Source organism: Cetorhinus maximus, chromosome 26, assembly GCF_964194155.1.
Source record: "Cetorhinus maximus chromosome 26, sCetMax3.hap1.1, whole genome shotgun sequence".
Classification (NCBI taxonomy): Eukaryota; Metazoa; Chordata; class Chondrichthyes; order Lamniformes; family Cetorhinidae; genus Cetorhinus; species Cetorhinus maximus.
This window is the reverse complement of record NC_135904.1, coordinates 27971209-27987849: the sequence shown is the minus strand read 5'-3', so window position 1 is coordinate 27987849 and position 16641 is coordinate 27971209. Positions and strand designations below refer to the sequence as shown.

At 44.5% G+C, this 16641-nt stretch overlaps 1 protein-coding gene across 1 annotated transcript in view; it reads left to right on the top strand.

Annotated features, from left to right (window-relative positions):
* The window catches only part of LOC144668399 (multiple C2 and transmembrane domain-containing protein 2-like), a 474049-nt gene that overhangs the window by 282861 nt on the left and 174547 nt on the right, over positions 1-16641 (top strand). The window contains exons 13-14 of the mRNA XM_078530407.1: positions 15191-15293; positions 15906-16008. Of these exons, the coding sequence (XP_078386533.1) occupies positions 15191-15293; positions 15906-16008 (206 nt within the window). The remainder of the gene's footprint in view (positions 1-15190; positions 15294-15905; positions 16009-16641) is intronic.

The window sequence follows — 16641 nt, the reverse complement described above, 5'->3', positions numbered from 1 at the left end:
CATTACTGAGACTAGTTTTCAATTCCACATGTTATTAATTGAATTTAAGTTCCACCAACTGCTGTGGTCAGATTTGAACCCATGTCGCCAGAGCATTAGCCTGGGACTCTGGATTAGTAGTGCAGCGGCATTACCACTATGCCACCGTTTCACCTTAAATAACTGAAATGTGGATGATTCTCAGGAGTGATTGAACAGCAAAAATTGTGAAGAATCATCTTCAGATGCAGAAAGCACATCGGAAATAGGAGCAGGAGATGGCCATTTGGCCCACTGAACCTGCTACGCCATTCAGTAGGATCATAGCTGATCTTCGCAGCTGATAGAGCTGCGGACTGACAAGTCTCCAGGTCTGATGGACTTCATCCTAGGGTCTTAAAAGGGATGGGTGGCTAATGAGGTAGCAATTGTGCTGGTGTTAATCGTCAAAAATTCCCTAGATTCTGGAAAAGTTCCATCAGACTGGAAAGTAGCAAATATAACCCCTCTATTCATGAAAGGAGGGAGGCAGAAAACAGTAAACTGTAGGCCAGTTAGCTTGACATCTGTCGTGGCAAAGTTCTTAGGATCAATCATTAAAGGAGGTTTCAGATGGGCACTTAGAGAAACTCAAGGTAATTGGAAAGAGTCAGCATGGTTTAGTGAAAGGGATATCATGTTTAACCAATTTATTGGAGTTCTTTGAAAGAGTAACATGCATTGTGGATAAAGAGAAGGAATGCATTTTATAAGGTGCCACATCAAAGGTTATTGCAAAAAATAAAAGCTCATGGTGTAGGGGATAATGGCCAGGATTTTCTCCTCGGTGATTTGGGGGCGGGGCCCACTCGCCGAGGGGAAAATGACGCGGGGTGACGTCGGGAGGAATCCCCGACGTCATCCCGGTCCCTTTAAATTTTTAGGAAGGTGGGCGGACAGTGAAATCAGCCGTCCTCCCGTCGACCTGTCAGTGGCCAATTGAGGCCATTGACAGGCCATTTAAAGTAATTAAAGACCTGCCCGTCCAAGCTTAAGGCTGGCGGGCAGGCCAGGAGCCCCAGCGGGCTCCAGATTATTGATGAAACTTCATCCACTGGTGGGATGAAGTTTCATGTCCGTATTGTAAAAAATTAATGAAGTGTATGTGTTCTTTATTAACATGTCCCATCTCGTGTGACATTGTCACATGAGGGGGACATGTTAATAATTTTTTAATGTTTCTATTTTTAATGTTTTTGACACTGACAGTATTCTCCCTGAGACAGGACTTTGCCTCAGGGAGAAGTGTGCTCTTTTGTGCGCATGTGTGAAAGAGCGCGCTTTGACAGCTGGGGATTCCCTGCTCCCCTTTGCACAGGAAGCACTTCCCGTCGGGGATGCCGCTGGGCGGGGCCTTAATTGGCCCGCCCACTTAAAATGGCGGTGGGCCCCGTTTCAGTGGCGGGTGTCGGCTGCCCGCCCACTACCAAGCCGGTGGGGCCCGCTCGCCATCCGAGGGCAAAATTCTGCCCAATGTATTAGCACGGATAAATGATTGGCTGGCTGGCAGAGAACAGAGAGTATGCATAAATGGGTCTTTTTCTGATTGGCAGGATGTGACGAGTGGAATCCCGCAGGGGTCTGTGCTGGGGCCTCAACTTTTTACAATTTATCTCAATGACTTAGATGAGGGGTGGGGGGGTGAAGGCACGGTAACTAAATTTGCACAAAGATAGGTAGGAAAGTATAAAAGCAAAAAACTGCGGATGCTGGAAATCCAAAACAGAAGCAAAAATACCTGGAAAAACTCAGCAGGTCTGACAGCATCTGCGGAGAGGAACACACTTAACGTTTCGAGTCCGCGCGGACTCGAAACGTTAACTGTGTTCCTCTCCGCAGATGCTGTCAGACCTGCTGAGTTTTTCCAGGTAGGAAAGCATGTTGTGAGAGGACATAAGGAGGTTGCAGATGGTTATAGGTAGGTTGAGTGAGGGCAAAAAGATGGCTGATGGAGTATAATGTGGGAAAATGTGAAGTTGTTCACTTTGGCAGGAAGAATAAAAAAGCAGAGTATCACTTAAACAGAGAATAGTTGCAGAATTCCGAGCTGCAGCGGGATCTAGGTGTTCTAGTGCATCAGTCACAAAAGTTAGTATGCAGGTAAAGCAAGTCATTAAGAAGGCTAATGGAATACTATCCCTTATTACGAGAGGAATTGAACATAAAAGTAAGGATGTTATGCTTCAGTTATACAGGGCACTGGTGAGGCCACATCTTAAATATTGGGTGGAATTGGCCTAGATTTATACTAAGTGCGGTAGCGGGCAGGTAACATGACGTTTCACACCCGCCAGCCGCGATGGTGGGTTTTCACGCTGTATCGTCCCAAACCCGCCGCATTCCTGGGAAACGTGCTGTTTCCATGGCGGGCGGGCTCTCATTCACTCGCCACGCCATTACCTCGCTGCTTCATCACGCCGGGCGCCATATTTAAAGTCCAGATGCGCTCAGTACTTCCAGCACAGGACTGCAGAGAAGACATGTCCCTGAAAGGGAAGAAGAGTGCAGCCCTCGTGCGCCCTTTGGATGCTGCGGAGGCCTGCTGTGCTGTTCTCTATCCCTGCTCTGGCTGCAGGAGGGACAGCAACATTACCACTTCGCTTTGGTAGACGATGGCAGTGGTGATCAGTGCCAATGCTGCACAGAAGAGGTTGGCCATCCAATACAAATAGAGGATGAATGATCTCATCCTTGCAGCCAGGGTAAGGCAACCATCTCATCACTCTAAACTCACACACTCAAGCCCATCACACATTCACTGGCATCCAACTCATTGCCAGCTCAAGGGACATCACCACCCATTCTCTCACACACACCCTCACATGTCCACCTGGCGTCACCTCCTCTGAAGACGTCATTGGCGGCTGAGCGGACGATCGCAAACTGGTTTCACGCTGTTGTGAAACTGATTGCGCCATGTTGTTTGCTCATGCCACCAAACACACCCAACCCCAGTGGCATGGAAAACCCTCGCCATTATGTGCAGTTTTGGTCTCCTTATTTAAGGAAGGATGCAAATGCATTGGAGGTAGTTCAGATAAGGTTTACTAGATTAATACTTGGAATGAGCTGGTTAATTTGTGAGGAAAGGTTGGACAGACTGGCCTTGTTTCCACTGGAGTTTAGAAGAGTGTGGGGTGACTTGATTGAAGGATATAAGATCCTGAATGGTGTCGACAAGGTGGACGTAGAAAGGATGTTTCCTCTTGTGGGTGAGTCCAGAACTAGGGGGCACTGATTTAAAATTAGGGGCCACCCTTTTAGGACAGAGATGAGGAGAAATATTTTTTCTTGGAGGGTTGTGTGACTTTGGAACTCACTACTGGTGGAGGCGGGGTCATTGAATATTTTTAAGGAGGAGGTAGATAGATTCTTGTTAGGCAACAGAATCAAAGGTTATCGGGGTAGATGGAAATGTGGAATTCAAAACACAAACAGATCAGCCATGATCTTAATGAATGGTGGAGCAGGCTCGAGGGGCTGAGTGGCCTACTTCTTCTCCTATTTGGCACGTTCGTATGTTCTACCTTAACTCCACTTGCCTGCCCTGTCCCTATAACCCTTGTTTTCCTAAGTGCCCATAAATTTATTGCTTTCAGTCTTGAATATACTGAACGACTTTCTGCCGACAGTGAAATTCTAGAGAGCCTGAAACTTAGAAGATAAAAATCATTGCCGTATATTTGCAAAATAAAAGCTAATGCGCTGCTATTGACTGCAGGCAGGCTTTGGACAATCATTGGTGTTTTATAGTTTTGAGTGATCAATAAGCAATATATTTCTCCATGTGTAGAAAATATTGGGAGAAATCGTTTAGATGTTCCATTGGAGGTGCTGTGACAGTTCTTAAACCAGCCCTGATTGACTAACTTGACATTTGGCCTTGTTTGTCAGTCATCCACCTTGCCATGACTACAGTACACACACACATCTATTATTGCTTAAATATCACTGAGATTGGAAATGTTATTGGCTACGAAGAAAGCGAAGATAGCATTTCAAACTTGAATGCGGCTTTGTCTTTCCGGAGAACTTTTCTTTATTACAAACTTCACAAACAAAGCTTATACTGAAATAAAACTTGCAGATTGTATTGTGTCTTACACATCAAACTACCTCAAAGCACCCCAAGCAGTGAATTAGTTTTGCAATGTGGCGACTTTGGTTCTGTGGAAATAGGGTCTCACAAATGGAAATGACCGCTTCTCTGGTTAGGACAAGAAACTGGAAGAATCCCCTGCCCTGAATAGTTCAACAGGATTATTAATGACCACCCGAATGGGCACATTGGATCGTGGTTTGATGCTTCATCTGAAACTTCCTCCCGTCCTACAACCCTCCGAGATCTCTGCGTTCTTCCAATCCTGACTGTTTGCTCATCCCGATTTCCATCCGCCAACACTTGGAGGCCATGCCTTTAGCTGCCTAGGCTTTGCACTCTGGAGTTCCTTCCCTACACCTCTCCATCCTCTACCCCTTCTCTTTGAAACTACACCTTAAGATCCAACTCTTTGATCGAGCTTTTGGTCAGCTGACCTAACATGTCCTTACGTGGCATGGTGTCAAATCTTACTTGATAACTCTCCTGTGAGGCACCATTATGATCCTGTTAGGGACCTTTAATGTTTAAAGAAGAAATCCAAAAATCCACAATTAGTCGACAGAACTATGCCACAAGATTTAATATTTTTAAACAAAAACAAACTTTAGTGTCCATCAAAAAGTATTCAAAGTAAGCACTATTAACTTAGCACTATAGTTTACAAAGTCTTTTGCTATAAACTCAGTTCTACTTTTTACTTCACCCCTTGAAGGTTCATTTACTTTTCCTGGGACTAACCTAAAAGATACGCCACAGCCCTCTGGAATTTACTTTAATTCTTCTTAGTATTCCAGCTATTCATCGAGGACCAAATTCTATGGGGATCCTTCTGTTAGCTTTTTGGATGCGCAACTCTCCACCTTTCCTTTACAGCCCTCACGACTGTCGATGCCTCAACTCATGGTTCAAGTTTCCAGCAGATTTACAACCACCTTCCAACAGCTTTCTAAGCTAATTCTGCTGACTGCTTTTTGCCTCAAGGCTCTGTGAGGACCACTGTGGATTTCCTCCACTAGCTGCAAGCTAAAGAAAATCTTCAAGCTGATTTTCCCTTACAAAATCTAAACTGAGATAGAGCCTCACCCGCATTCTACATAGTGAACAATGAAGTTAGTATTTTCTCTGCTTGAAAGGCAGGCCTAACTGACTATCACCTCCTGTTGGCTCTCAATCTGATGAGATGTAGTCTTCACCAAAGTAAAGCTACAACTGCCTCTTTGTGTTCCCAAACTAAACTGCCTACATCTGTCAGCAAAACACACACAGATAAATGAAACAAAAGAGCTGCTAACCAAGTTTCCTCCCTGAATCACTACCTGTATGACAATGTGACACACATGACCTGTTCCCAGGCAGAAATGCAAATTAACCACCTTTTAATGATAAACATTTCCTTGATTCTGAGAAACCATATGAATAGTTTATATCTTTAATGGAGTTTTACAACCATCTTTTCCAAAATTGCGAGGTTACAGCTTCTTTTATAGAGATAACGAAAGACACCCTGACTCTACCAAGTTGTCCAGAAATGGATCATTAATTGTTCAAGTGTTTGCACCTCTGCTTCTGACCTTGCAAGATAAACAGAGGGTGACTTTTAACTGTAATTCATTCCCGGCTTGCTTGAATTGCATTCACTTCAGGATTATTACCAGTTTCTCAATCAGGATTTCCTATTTATCTTACATTTAACATTTTAACCTCCTAAAATTAAAAGTTATATTTAAAAGCATATGAATTATGAACTAGATATTCACAACTGCGCCTTGGGATGTTTTACTACATTAAAGATACTATATGAATGCAAGTTGTTGAAGGAGTAAAGGCTCTGCACTCACTTATTTATTGAAAGGGATGTTGTATGCAGCTCCTGAATAGTAAGTTGTGGCTTTTTGCACCTGTAAACAATCCTCACCCTGAATTGAGAAGCCATATAATTAGTTTTAATATGTCATCCATATTTTTGTCTGTCTGATAAATCACACACCTTTCAGCTGGAACAAGCAACACAGACTGCGGAGGTAAATGTTATTGTTAGTGCTCCTTCGTAGCACATGAACCCCATTAGTCAGTACTTAAACATTGTGTGGAAGCATTTGTTTTTGGTGGTAGCGCTCTGAGCTGCAATATAAATCATGACACTTTAGTAATAATGCTGGCATTGCCTGCTAATGGAGCGTGTGAATCCATTCATAAACAAAGAACAATAACAGTGCTACATGATTCATTACCTCATAAGGTGGTGTCTGCTAAAATTTTGTGTCTTCGTGACTTGACTTGCAGTATAGTAGGATTCACAAGAGATTCCAAGGAATGACATTTAACCTTGACTGGTGACACAGTCAGTTATGCTTTGATGCAAAGGTAAAGGAGATTAACTCCATGTGATACAATTATATAAAATTACTGCCTGCACGTTCCTTTTTGCCTTATAGCTCCCCAAAAAGGCAAACACCAACTGTTGTACTTTGCATCATCAGAACATACGAGTATGCTTGAATTAATTTATATTACATGTTTTATGCATACATGCATCTGTATATTTTAAAAGGATCTTGGTGTGCAAAATATTGTTCCTTTATTTTTAATGGCGAGGTTACTGGCAGTAACTCTTGTTATGCCAAAAGGCACAACAGCCCTAAAGATCCTTGGGGGAGGCAAGGAGGGGAGGGTTCTTCTATCAAACACTAAATGAGGAGAGACAAAAGGAACTCTGGAGAACTGATGCAAACAGCTGGCCACAGGCTGTGTCACACATTTCTCTCAGATTCCACCCATTTCTCAATGAAGTTATAGTGAATGACATTAATATATATATATATATATATATATAATATATGACTTAAAAATATTATAAAGTTGATGATTTAGAAAAAAATAAATTGAGGGTTTTATGAGGGAAGAAATTGAGAGATTAACAGAGATTTGTCTTTTGGTTTTGACTTTTTTTGAAGAGCTGCAAGTTGGACAAAACTGAACTTTATATATGTAGAATGGTAATGATCTAATTCAAAAATGCTAGATTTCAAAGCAAATGTCAAAGGACTATTGATTTGCCAAATCAATACTATTTTTGAGTATGAATGAAAGAGATTGTTATGGACAAGAGGGTGATTAATTTGAACAGCCCTGAATTCTCCACTCACTACCCGTCCATAGACAGAAAGGTATTTTTGATTTCTCCCATTGAGAGGTGGTGTATTTTCCCCCAATTCAGTTTTGCAGTGATCCAATCCTCTATTTAAAAACCTCACAGCAACCTCAAGATAAGATGTATTAAGAGGGTTGGCTTATTTTACACACACACACACAAAACGTGGGAAAGGGGTTTTGCAATGTGTGCCCCTTTTTGCGTTCATACAACAAAAGAGGGATAAGGGAAAGAAAGCGGTTCAGGGCAAAGACCACAATAAAAATAAGAATTATGGTTTCGCATGAGTACAGAGTCCAGAATCAATGTCCCAGGAAGATTCTTTTCGGTGGCTTTGTCTGCAGAATTCCTGGTCTTGGTTCTGGGAACTCGGTTGCAGGTTGAGTCTGTTAAAGATGCAGCAGAATATTCTTGTGTCCTGGGTATTAGCTCACTCTGTAGGCAGAATGCAGGGTTCTTTCTGAAGATCATCCGCTGACAGAGATGGAGGTCAAAGGCAGGCTGCTAGCCTGGAGTATAGTTCTCTTCGGAGGTTAAACTGCAACTGAAGATAATATTCAAAAGCTGTATAATTAAGGAATTCAAACAGCTCAAGTCTTGGTCATGTGACTGGGTGGTTTCAGGTTGGCTATTCAGCTAACGAGGAGCTTGGTTGAAACCCATTGTCTTTTGGAGCAGGTAACAGTAGGGCCATTAGCACAACATTGGAGATTAGGAGTCACAAATAGCTCTATTGGTGTTGGTGCAGACCTGTCATCTACGAATCCCTTATGTTGGCTTGGCTGGAATGTTTATATAATACAAGTCACGTTCCAGGAGGATGATGAGGCAGCCTTTGTCCATTGGAACAACTTAGATACACCAACAGAAAGTTAACCAAGATAATTAGAGTGTTAACTTGATGTTGAGACTAAACAGGTTAACCTTCTGTGAAAAACGTCATGTGGTCTACCGTGGATTTTAAATTAAATGGGGTTACATTTGAGGAAAAACTACATGAGCTGACATGGGACTGTATTTTCCATGCCCCCGCCAGGTCTGTTTTGGGCATGGGGGTGTTGGGGTGGGGGGGGGGGTGTGCTGCTGGGGTGTGTAAAATATGGCAGGCGCCCACCCCACCGCCTTCCCACAAACCCCGAAGATCACCCCCGAATTATCGGGAGTGGGTGGTGCCAAAATCGGCGCCCACCCGCCTTATTCAAATAAGTAACCAAGGCCCAGTGAGGCTTGTTGTCGAGCCAGCTGACCTAGATAATACGCTGTCCATGCCATAAAACCTTTGGCGTGGGCAACTGGGCAGCCCAATTTAAAAAAAAAAGTTCTTCACAGGGTGGGTAGGAAGGGAGGATTCGCTCTTCATGGGTGGTCTTTTCCTGATTGCGGGGTGCTTACCCCCCCACCAAGGTCGAACCCCTCCCCCCTCCTCCCTCCCTCCTTCCTTCCTACCTGCCCGCAGCCTTAAAGGCACCACCTCCCCAACCCCCTTCGACCTACCCAAACCCTACCAGCCCACGACCCCAGACTTACCTGCTCTGGGGATCCATGTGCCTTCTGCCTCCTTCTCCTGCAGCCCCGGCAGCTGCCAGTGACTTGCTCTTGGCACTACCCGGACTGATGGAGCTGTTGGCCAGTGGGATTGGCCGGCAGCTACAGAGGGTGAGACTTCCTCCCCAGCGAGGGGCGGAAGTCCCACTTGGCCCTTGTTTAGCTGCCCCTCACCCCCCCCCCCGCCCAGCATGTTATGGCTGTGGGGCGGGTCAGCGTGGAGCGTGTTGGCCTCACACTGAGTTGCTTTTAGGGTTGGGGTGGGGTGGCTGCGAGCCATCTGCAACCCCCACCCCCACATTATTCAACCCAGGTGTTGTGATGGGCGCGGATTTGAATTTCTAGTAGATTGGAGTTGTTTTCCATGGGAGAGGACATTTGAGACAAAATTATATCAGACTTCCTGAAGCTGGAATTGCAGACCACTTCCTCGGCAGTCCCAGAGGACCGAGGATAACTTTCTTCCACTCCGAGGTTGTGGGTCCTGAGGTGACTAAATTCTAGATCTGCACGCTCTGCCAGAGGTGGGGCAGGTAGTGTTTGATGAAGCAGGTGGGTGGGATGCTCAGATTTTCGCACACTCCTTCCAGTGTTTGCGCTTGGCCTGCACCTGGGCTTGTCGGGCACGTTCAAAATGGTTGGCACCTTTGTGGGTGCTTCTTCTCCAGCTTGGGCAGCCTCGAGCAAGAGGTTCCCGCAAATCAGTGGGGATGTTGCATTTGTTCAGGGAAGCTTTGAGGACGTCCCTGAAACGTTTCCTGTGCCCTCCTGGTAACCACTTGCTAGGACAAAGCTCGGATTAGAGAGCTTGTTTTGGGAGTCTTGTGTCAGGCATGTGAGTGATGTGGCCTGTCCAACCTAACCAATTAATTATAACCATATACTTATATACACTATAACTCTATACTGGGGATGTTGGCCTGAGAGAGGACACTGGTATTGGAGCACTTATCCTGCCATTGAATTTGCAGGGTTTTGTGGAGGCATCACTGGTGATATTTCTCCGGGGGTTTAAGGTGTCTGCTGTATGTTGTCCATGTCTCTGATGCATACAGCAGGGCAGGTAGCACTGCAGCCCTATAGACCACGAGCTTGGTGCTGGGTTTGAGGTCTTTGGCATCAAACACTGACTTCTTCGGAGGGCTGAAGGCGGCACTGGCACACTGGAGGTGATGTTGAGTTTCATCGTCGATGTCTGCCTTTGCTGAGAGGAGGTTCCCAAGGTATGAGAAATGATTAACATTGTCCAATGGTTCGCCATGGATCTTGATAGTCAGAGGGCAGCGTTTTATCAGCAGGAGCAGGCTGGTAGAGGACATTTGTCTTCCAGCTGTTTAGCCTAAGGCCCTTTTTTTCATTCGCCTCCGTGAATGCATCAACGCTAGTTTTGTTCCCTGAGTGTGCACATGCACACATGCGTCGTCAGTGTGCTGCAGTTTGATGACAGAGGCTGGGGTGATCTCGGTTCTGGCATGGAGGCGTCGTAGGTAGAATAGTTGAATAGTTTCCTGCTGGTCTGGTAGATTGGCTCCACTCCAGCGGGGAGCATCACGGATAAAAGCAAAATACTGCCTATGCTGGAAACCTGAAATAAAAACAGAAAATGCCGGAAAAACTCAGCAGGCCTGGCAGCGTCTGTGGACAGAGAAACAGAGTTAACATCCCGAGTCTGTATGAGTCTTCTTCAAAGCTGAGCTTTGTGGAGATGGGGTGGAGAGTTGCGGCGAGTAAGATGGTAAAGAACGTTAGTACAATGCCACAGCCTTGCTTGACTCCAGTTTGCACTTGTACTGGGTCTGGAGCAGATCACTTGGAAAGGATCACAGCTTGCATGTCATCTTGCAGCGGGCGGAGGATGGTGACTATTTTCTACGGGAAGCCAAATTTGAGGAGGACGCTCCACAAACCCTCCTAGTTGATAGAGTCGAAGGCCTTGATGAGGAAAAGAAGGCCAGGAATAAAGATTGCTGCTGCCCTCTGCATTTCTCCTGGACTTACCTCGCTGTGAAGATCATGTCCACTTTTTCTCTTGATGGACGGAATCTGCAATGTGACTCCAGTCGGAGCTCTTCAGCCACGAGGAGAAGGCGAGTTGAGAAGGACTCTTGCAATGACCTTCCCCGTGGCGGACAGCAGAGAATACCCCTCTGTAGTTACCAAAGTCGGCCTTGTCTCCTTTTTGGAAGATGATCACAATTACTACGTCTCGGAGATCCCCTGGCATGCTCTCCTCCTTCCAGATGAGGTAGATGAGGCCATGTGCCGAGAGCACTTTTCCACGTTGTTTCAGTATTTCCGTGAGGATTTTGTCTGCTTCAGTGACTTTATTGATTCTCAGCTGTCGTTGACCTTTTCAACCTCATGTCAAACTATAAGATGAGAAACTCCAGATGAACTTCGAAGGGCCCCAATTCTAAATCTTGCCTGCTTTATTCCAGGAGTGTTTCATTACTGGTCATTTAACTAAACAATATATTTTAGTATCAACTGATGTAAAAAAAATTGCCAAATTCCCACTTCCTTTCATAGCATTAAATGCCTGATTGGAAGTCCAAATCAACCAATGTTTTCCTGTAAATTCATAATGCATGGTCCAGATTCAAATGTATTTGTAATTATTCTATTTTTTAAAAAAGCATTTATTTTTCACTGTAAATATGAGTTTGTTTAGTATGTTCATCTCTAGGTTTTTGTTGACTTTTTGTGCAGCACTGGGATTTTCAATAATTCCTTATTTGGGACAAAGAGCTTGGAATGATATTAGAAACATTGGGCGGGATTTTCTTTGGGCCCCAGGACCCCGATCACCTGCTGAAACTAAGCGCAGGTTACAGACTAATTGTTAAATAATTGTGGATGCATTGTCAGGATGAAATGAAAAGCATGCAACGTTAAAACAAATTCCTGCCTGCCCACTCAGGACGCTAGATCGCATGGCACTATTCTGAAGAAGAGCAGGGGAATTCTCAGTGTACCAACCAACATTTGTCCCTCAATGTGTACCTAATTATGAACGATCTGGTTTTTAACACATTGTCGTTTGTGGGAGCTTGATGTGCGCAAATTGGCTACCAAATTTCCTTGGTTATGACAGTCACTACACTTCATAAGTATTTATTGGGATATTTCACAGTATCTTTACAGTGCAGAAGGAGGCCATTCATTCCATCGAGTCTGCACTGTCTCTCTGAAAGAGCATTCCAACTAGTCCCACTCCCCTGCCTTATCCCCGTAACCTTGCACATTCTCTCTTTTCAGGCAGCGATCCAATTCCTTTTTGAATACATCGATCGAACCTACCTTCACCACCCTTTCAGGAAGTTTGTTCCAGACTCCAACCACCATCTGGGTGAAAAAAAACTTTTCCTCACATCACATTTACTCCTTTCGCTAATTATTTTGAACTCATGCCCTGCTTCTTCTTGTTCTGTTGAGTAGGAACAGTTTCTCACTATCGTATCCTTCAGGATCTTCAATACCTCTATCAAGTCTCCTCTTAGCCGCCTTTCCTCCAATGAAAATAGTCCCAACCTCCCCAATCTATCCTCATAACTATAGTTCTTCATCCGGGGAATCATTCTTGTGAATCTCCTCTGTTCCCACCCAATGCCTTCAGGACCTCCCTCAAGTATGATGCCCAGAACTGAACACAGTACTCCAGATGAGGCCTAACTAGTTTCTTATACACATTCAACATGGCCTCCCTACCCTTGCACTCAATGCTCCTATTAATAAAGCCTAAGATACTATATGCTTTATTAACTGCTCTCTCAACATGCCCTGCCATCTTCAATGACCTATGTACATATACACCGAGGTCCCTCTGTTCCTGCACTTCCTTTAGAGGCTCTCCTTTTATTTTACACTGTCTCACCACATCTTTCCTGCCAAAATGAATCACCTCACACCTCTCTGCATTGAACTTCATCTGCCACTTGCCTGCCCAATCCACCAGCATGCCTATGTCCTTTTGAGGTTCAAGGCTATCTCCATCACATTTGGCAACATTTCCAATCTTTGTATCATCTACAAATTTTGAAATCATGCCCTGCACACCACTGTCTAGGTCATTAATATAGATCAGGAATAGTAAGGGTCCCAACACTGTCCCCTGGGGAACTTCACTACAAGCCTTCCTCCATTCTGAAAAACAACCATTTATCACTACTCACTGTTTCCTGTCACTCTGCTAATTTCTTAACCAAGTGTCTACTTTCCCTTTTATTCCATGACCTAGAATTTTGCTTACAAGTCTGTTGTGTGGCACTGTATCAAATGCCTTTTGAAAATCCATATACACCATATCAACCGCATTGCCCTTATCAACCTTCTCTGTTACCTCCTCAAAAAAACTCCACCAAGTTAGTTAAACATGATTTTCTCTTAATGAAGCCATACTGGCTTTCCTTAATTATTTTGCACTTGTCTAAATGATTACTGATTTTATCCTGTACTATAGTTCCCAGAAGTTTCCCTACCACTGAGGTCAAACTGACTGGTCTGTAGTTCCCAGCTTTATCCTTGCACCCCTTTTTGAACAAGGGTGTAACATTCGCAGTTCTCCAGTCCTCTGGCACCTCCCCTGTGTCTAAGGAAGATTGGAAGATCTAGTGCCTCTGCAATTTCCACTCTCACTTCCCTCAGTACCCTTGGATGCATCTTATCCGGTCCCAGCACCTTATCTATTTTAAGTAAAGATAGCCTTTCCAACACCACCTTCCTCTCGATTGTAAGTTCTTCTAGCGTATCAGTTACCTCCTCTCTCACTTTGTCCTGGGTAACATCTTCTTCCTTTGTAAAGACAGATGCAAATTACTCGTTTAACACCTCCGCTATTTCTCCAGCCTCCACCTGCGAGTCCCCTTTTTTTGTCCCTAATCGGCCCTACTCTTTCTTTTACCACCCTTGTATTATTTACATTCTTATAGAAGACCTTGGGATTCCTTTTTATGGTCGCTGCCTTGAGATGTCCTGAGGTTGTGAAGGGTGCTATCTAAATGCAAGTTTTTTTTGTAAGTGGGGATCAGTAAATATTTGTAATTTAGTTGTGTGGAATGTATTCTATTGTTACCTCAGTTGTGACAGAAGAATTTGGAAACATTAGAATCGGAGGGCAGGATTTTCCTACTGGCTTCAGGACGCTGATGTCGAGACCAAATAGGCATCCTGAGTCCACATTTGACAGCATTGAGGCTGGGAGAGCTATTCTCCCAGAGGAGTCTTCCATTTTGGCCTCCTCTAAGCTCACTGTCCTGCGCTCCTAATGCAGCAGGCCCAATCAGAATGCCAGCAACCCTGGAGCCATGGCAAGCCAAGAGCTGGGCACTGCTGAGGTAAGTCAGGGATTGATAGGATGCCTCAAGCTTCAAGTCCCTTGGCAAGGGAAGTGAGGGCTAAGTTTAAAGTTAAATCTCAGCGGGACCAAGCAGGCATGCCCTTCCAGTCAGATGGAAATCCCTTGGGCAGCATCATTTGGGCCAGCAGCCCTCTTGATGATGTTGCAGCTCTGATAGCTCCCCTGTCTGGTGTAGGGAGGCCGTCTCCATTGAGGTGGTGACCCGCAGCAAGGGACCCGCTCTACCACCAGCAAAATACCGGCAAGCGCTATAAATGGACCCTAATTGGTTCCGTTATATATGCAGATTAGCTGCCTGCCACCTTGCAGTGAGCGACTGATCTGCCTACTGGCCCACCCCCTGGAAACCTCCACGGAGGTGAGAATGTGCCTGGCAGCCCTCCCAACGCGACTCCCTGCTATTTACCTCACCCTCCTCCCACCTCCACCCTGTCCACCCCGGGCCCAGGAACGTTAGGCCCATACAGTTTGAACATTATTATGTGTTCATCTGATGGGAATAGTCCTTTGAAAATCAGATTTTCGAATGCATTACTCTCATCATTCTGTGCTCCAACTAGAACGGTTACAGCCTTTAGTTGCAGCTGGCCATTAACAGAATTAAATAGATACAGGAACAGGCCGTTTCTGGTCTATGTTGGTGCTTACGCTCCAAATGAGCCTCTTTCCACCCTATCTCACCTAACTCTATCAACATATCCTTCTATTCCTTTCCCCATCATGTGCATGTCTAGCTTCTCCTTGAATATATCTATACTATTGACTTCAACTACTATTGCACAAAGGGAAACATCCCTACGTCTATGTCAAACACCTACAGGATTTTGAAGACCTCACCCAGGACATACCTCAACTTTCCCCTTCTCTGATATTTATAACCTTGATGTCCTAGTGTCATCCTTGTGAATCTTTGCACTTCCCCAGTACCTCCACACCCTTAGACAATTCATCTTAAGCGTTCAGTATATGCTCCGTGGTTTTTTTTTTAAACCAATGAATATCTTATCCTGTCATGTAGGAAAAAGTGATCCATTCTGTGTTCTGGAGTTGGGGAATAATAAACTACTGACCCACACAGTGTACAAGAACCTCAATCCTGAATGGAACAAAATCTTCTCCTTGTAAGTTACAGTGAAATTAACTGGGAAGCTGTACTGCTTGCATGAACTGATGTTGGGGAAAAAAGAGGATAGTTTTCTTTTCAGCTCAAACGTAAGATGGTGGTTATTAACATGCTGTAGCGCCGATGCATGATCAACTCATTGGGTTGGATTTTACAGGGGGGGTCAGTGCCATGCGCTTACGTCAGATACAGCGTGATGACGTCAGGTCGCCAATCTGATGCCATCCTGCCAGTCTCTGACAATGCAGAAAGCGAGCGGATGCCAAAATTGCCCGCCGTTTTGGGAAAAAAAAACGCATTTCCCACTCTGGTCTCCCTCATGCCACCAGAAACGGTGAAAGCCCATTTAATGTTCAATTACGCCTGTCATTGACCAGTCGATTCAGTTGTTCTGCAGGCAGCATTAAATCTTGTTCTCGACTCATGACCAGTAATATCTGAAATGATCTATAACCATTATGAAAAAAGCAACCTTCAGGGCAAATTTAACCGCATCCTAAACTTCTGTGTAATTAAAAGAGCATCGGCCTGATCAGAAATTTATAGTGAAAGGTCAGACATCTTGTGCGTGTACGTGTTTTCTAATTGCCTCCTCCTGTCCTTTTTGCAGTAATATTAGGGACATCCATGATGCCCTTGAGGTAACGGTCTTTGATGAAGATGGAGACAAGCCACCAGACTTTCTTGGCAAAATTGCAATACCCTTGCTTTCTGTAAGCTCAACACATCCTGTTACTGTTGTCAGTTTTAGTTACAGATATTATAGATCTTTATATTTACAGATATTTGTGATCATCATTTTTTTCTGCACTAAGCCCATAATCATCTGTGTGATATGAAAAAGCCCTTCACTTATGGCAAGTGGGTGAGACTCCCACTGCCCTATAATTATCTTCAGACTCTTGCTTAAGAGCTGCTGACAGGCAACGGTGCTTAAAAAGGCTACAACTTCACTGGTTTATTAAGTGTAACTTATGACCCTTCTACTGTATAAGCCCAAGGTGGCTAAGGTCACAGTTGGAGAAGTTAAGTTTGTTCTGCTCATCAGCCCTTGACCCTCACAATTTAAGCACAGCATCCTGTCTTCAAGAACAAACTCACTCACACTTCAACTGTGTGTCCTCCACCTGCCAAACTGTGACATATATAGACCATAGCGTATTGCACAGTGAATTTTTAAGTTGCTTTTCTCCAGGGAGTGGGTTATTACCAGTTAATCCTTTTAGGACTGGAGATGGAATGAGCAAGTTAGCCTTTATTTCTAGTTGATTAGATCCAAACTGACCTGAGCTCATGAAACGCTGACATGTTTTACAATGTCTCATTGAGGGGAAGTGGAAAGAAGA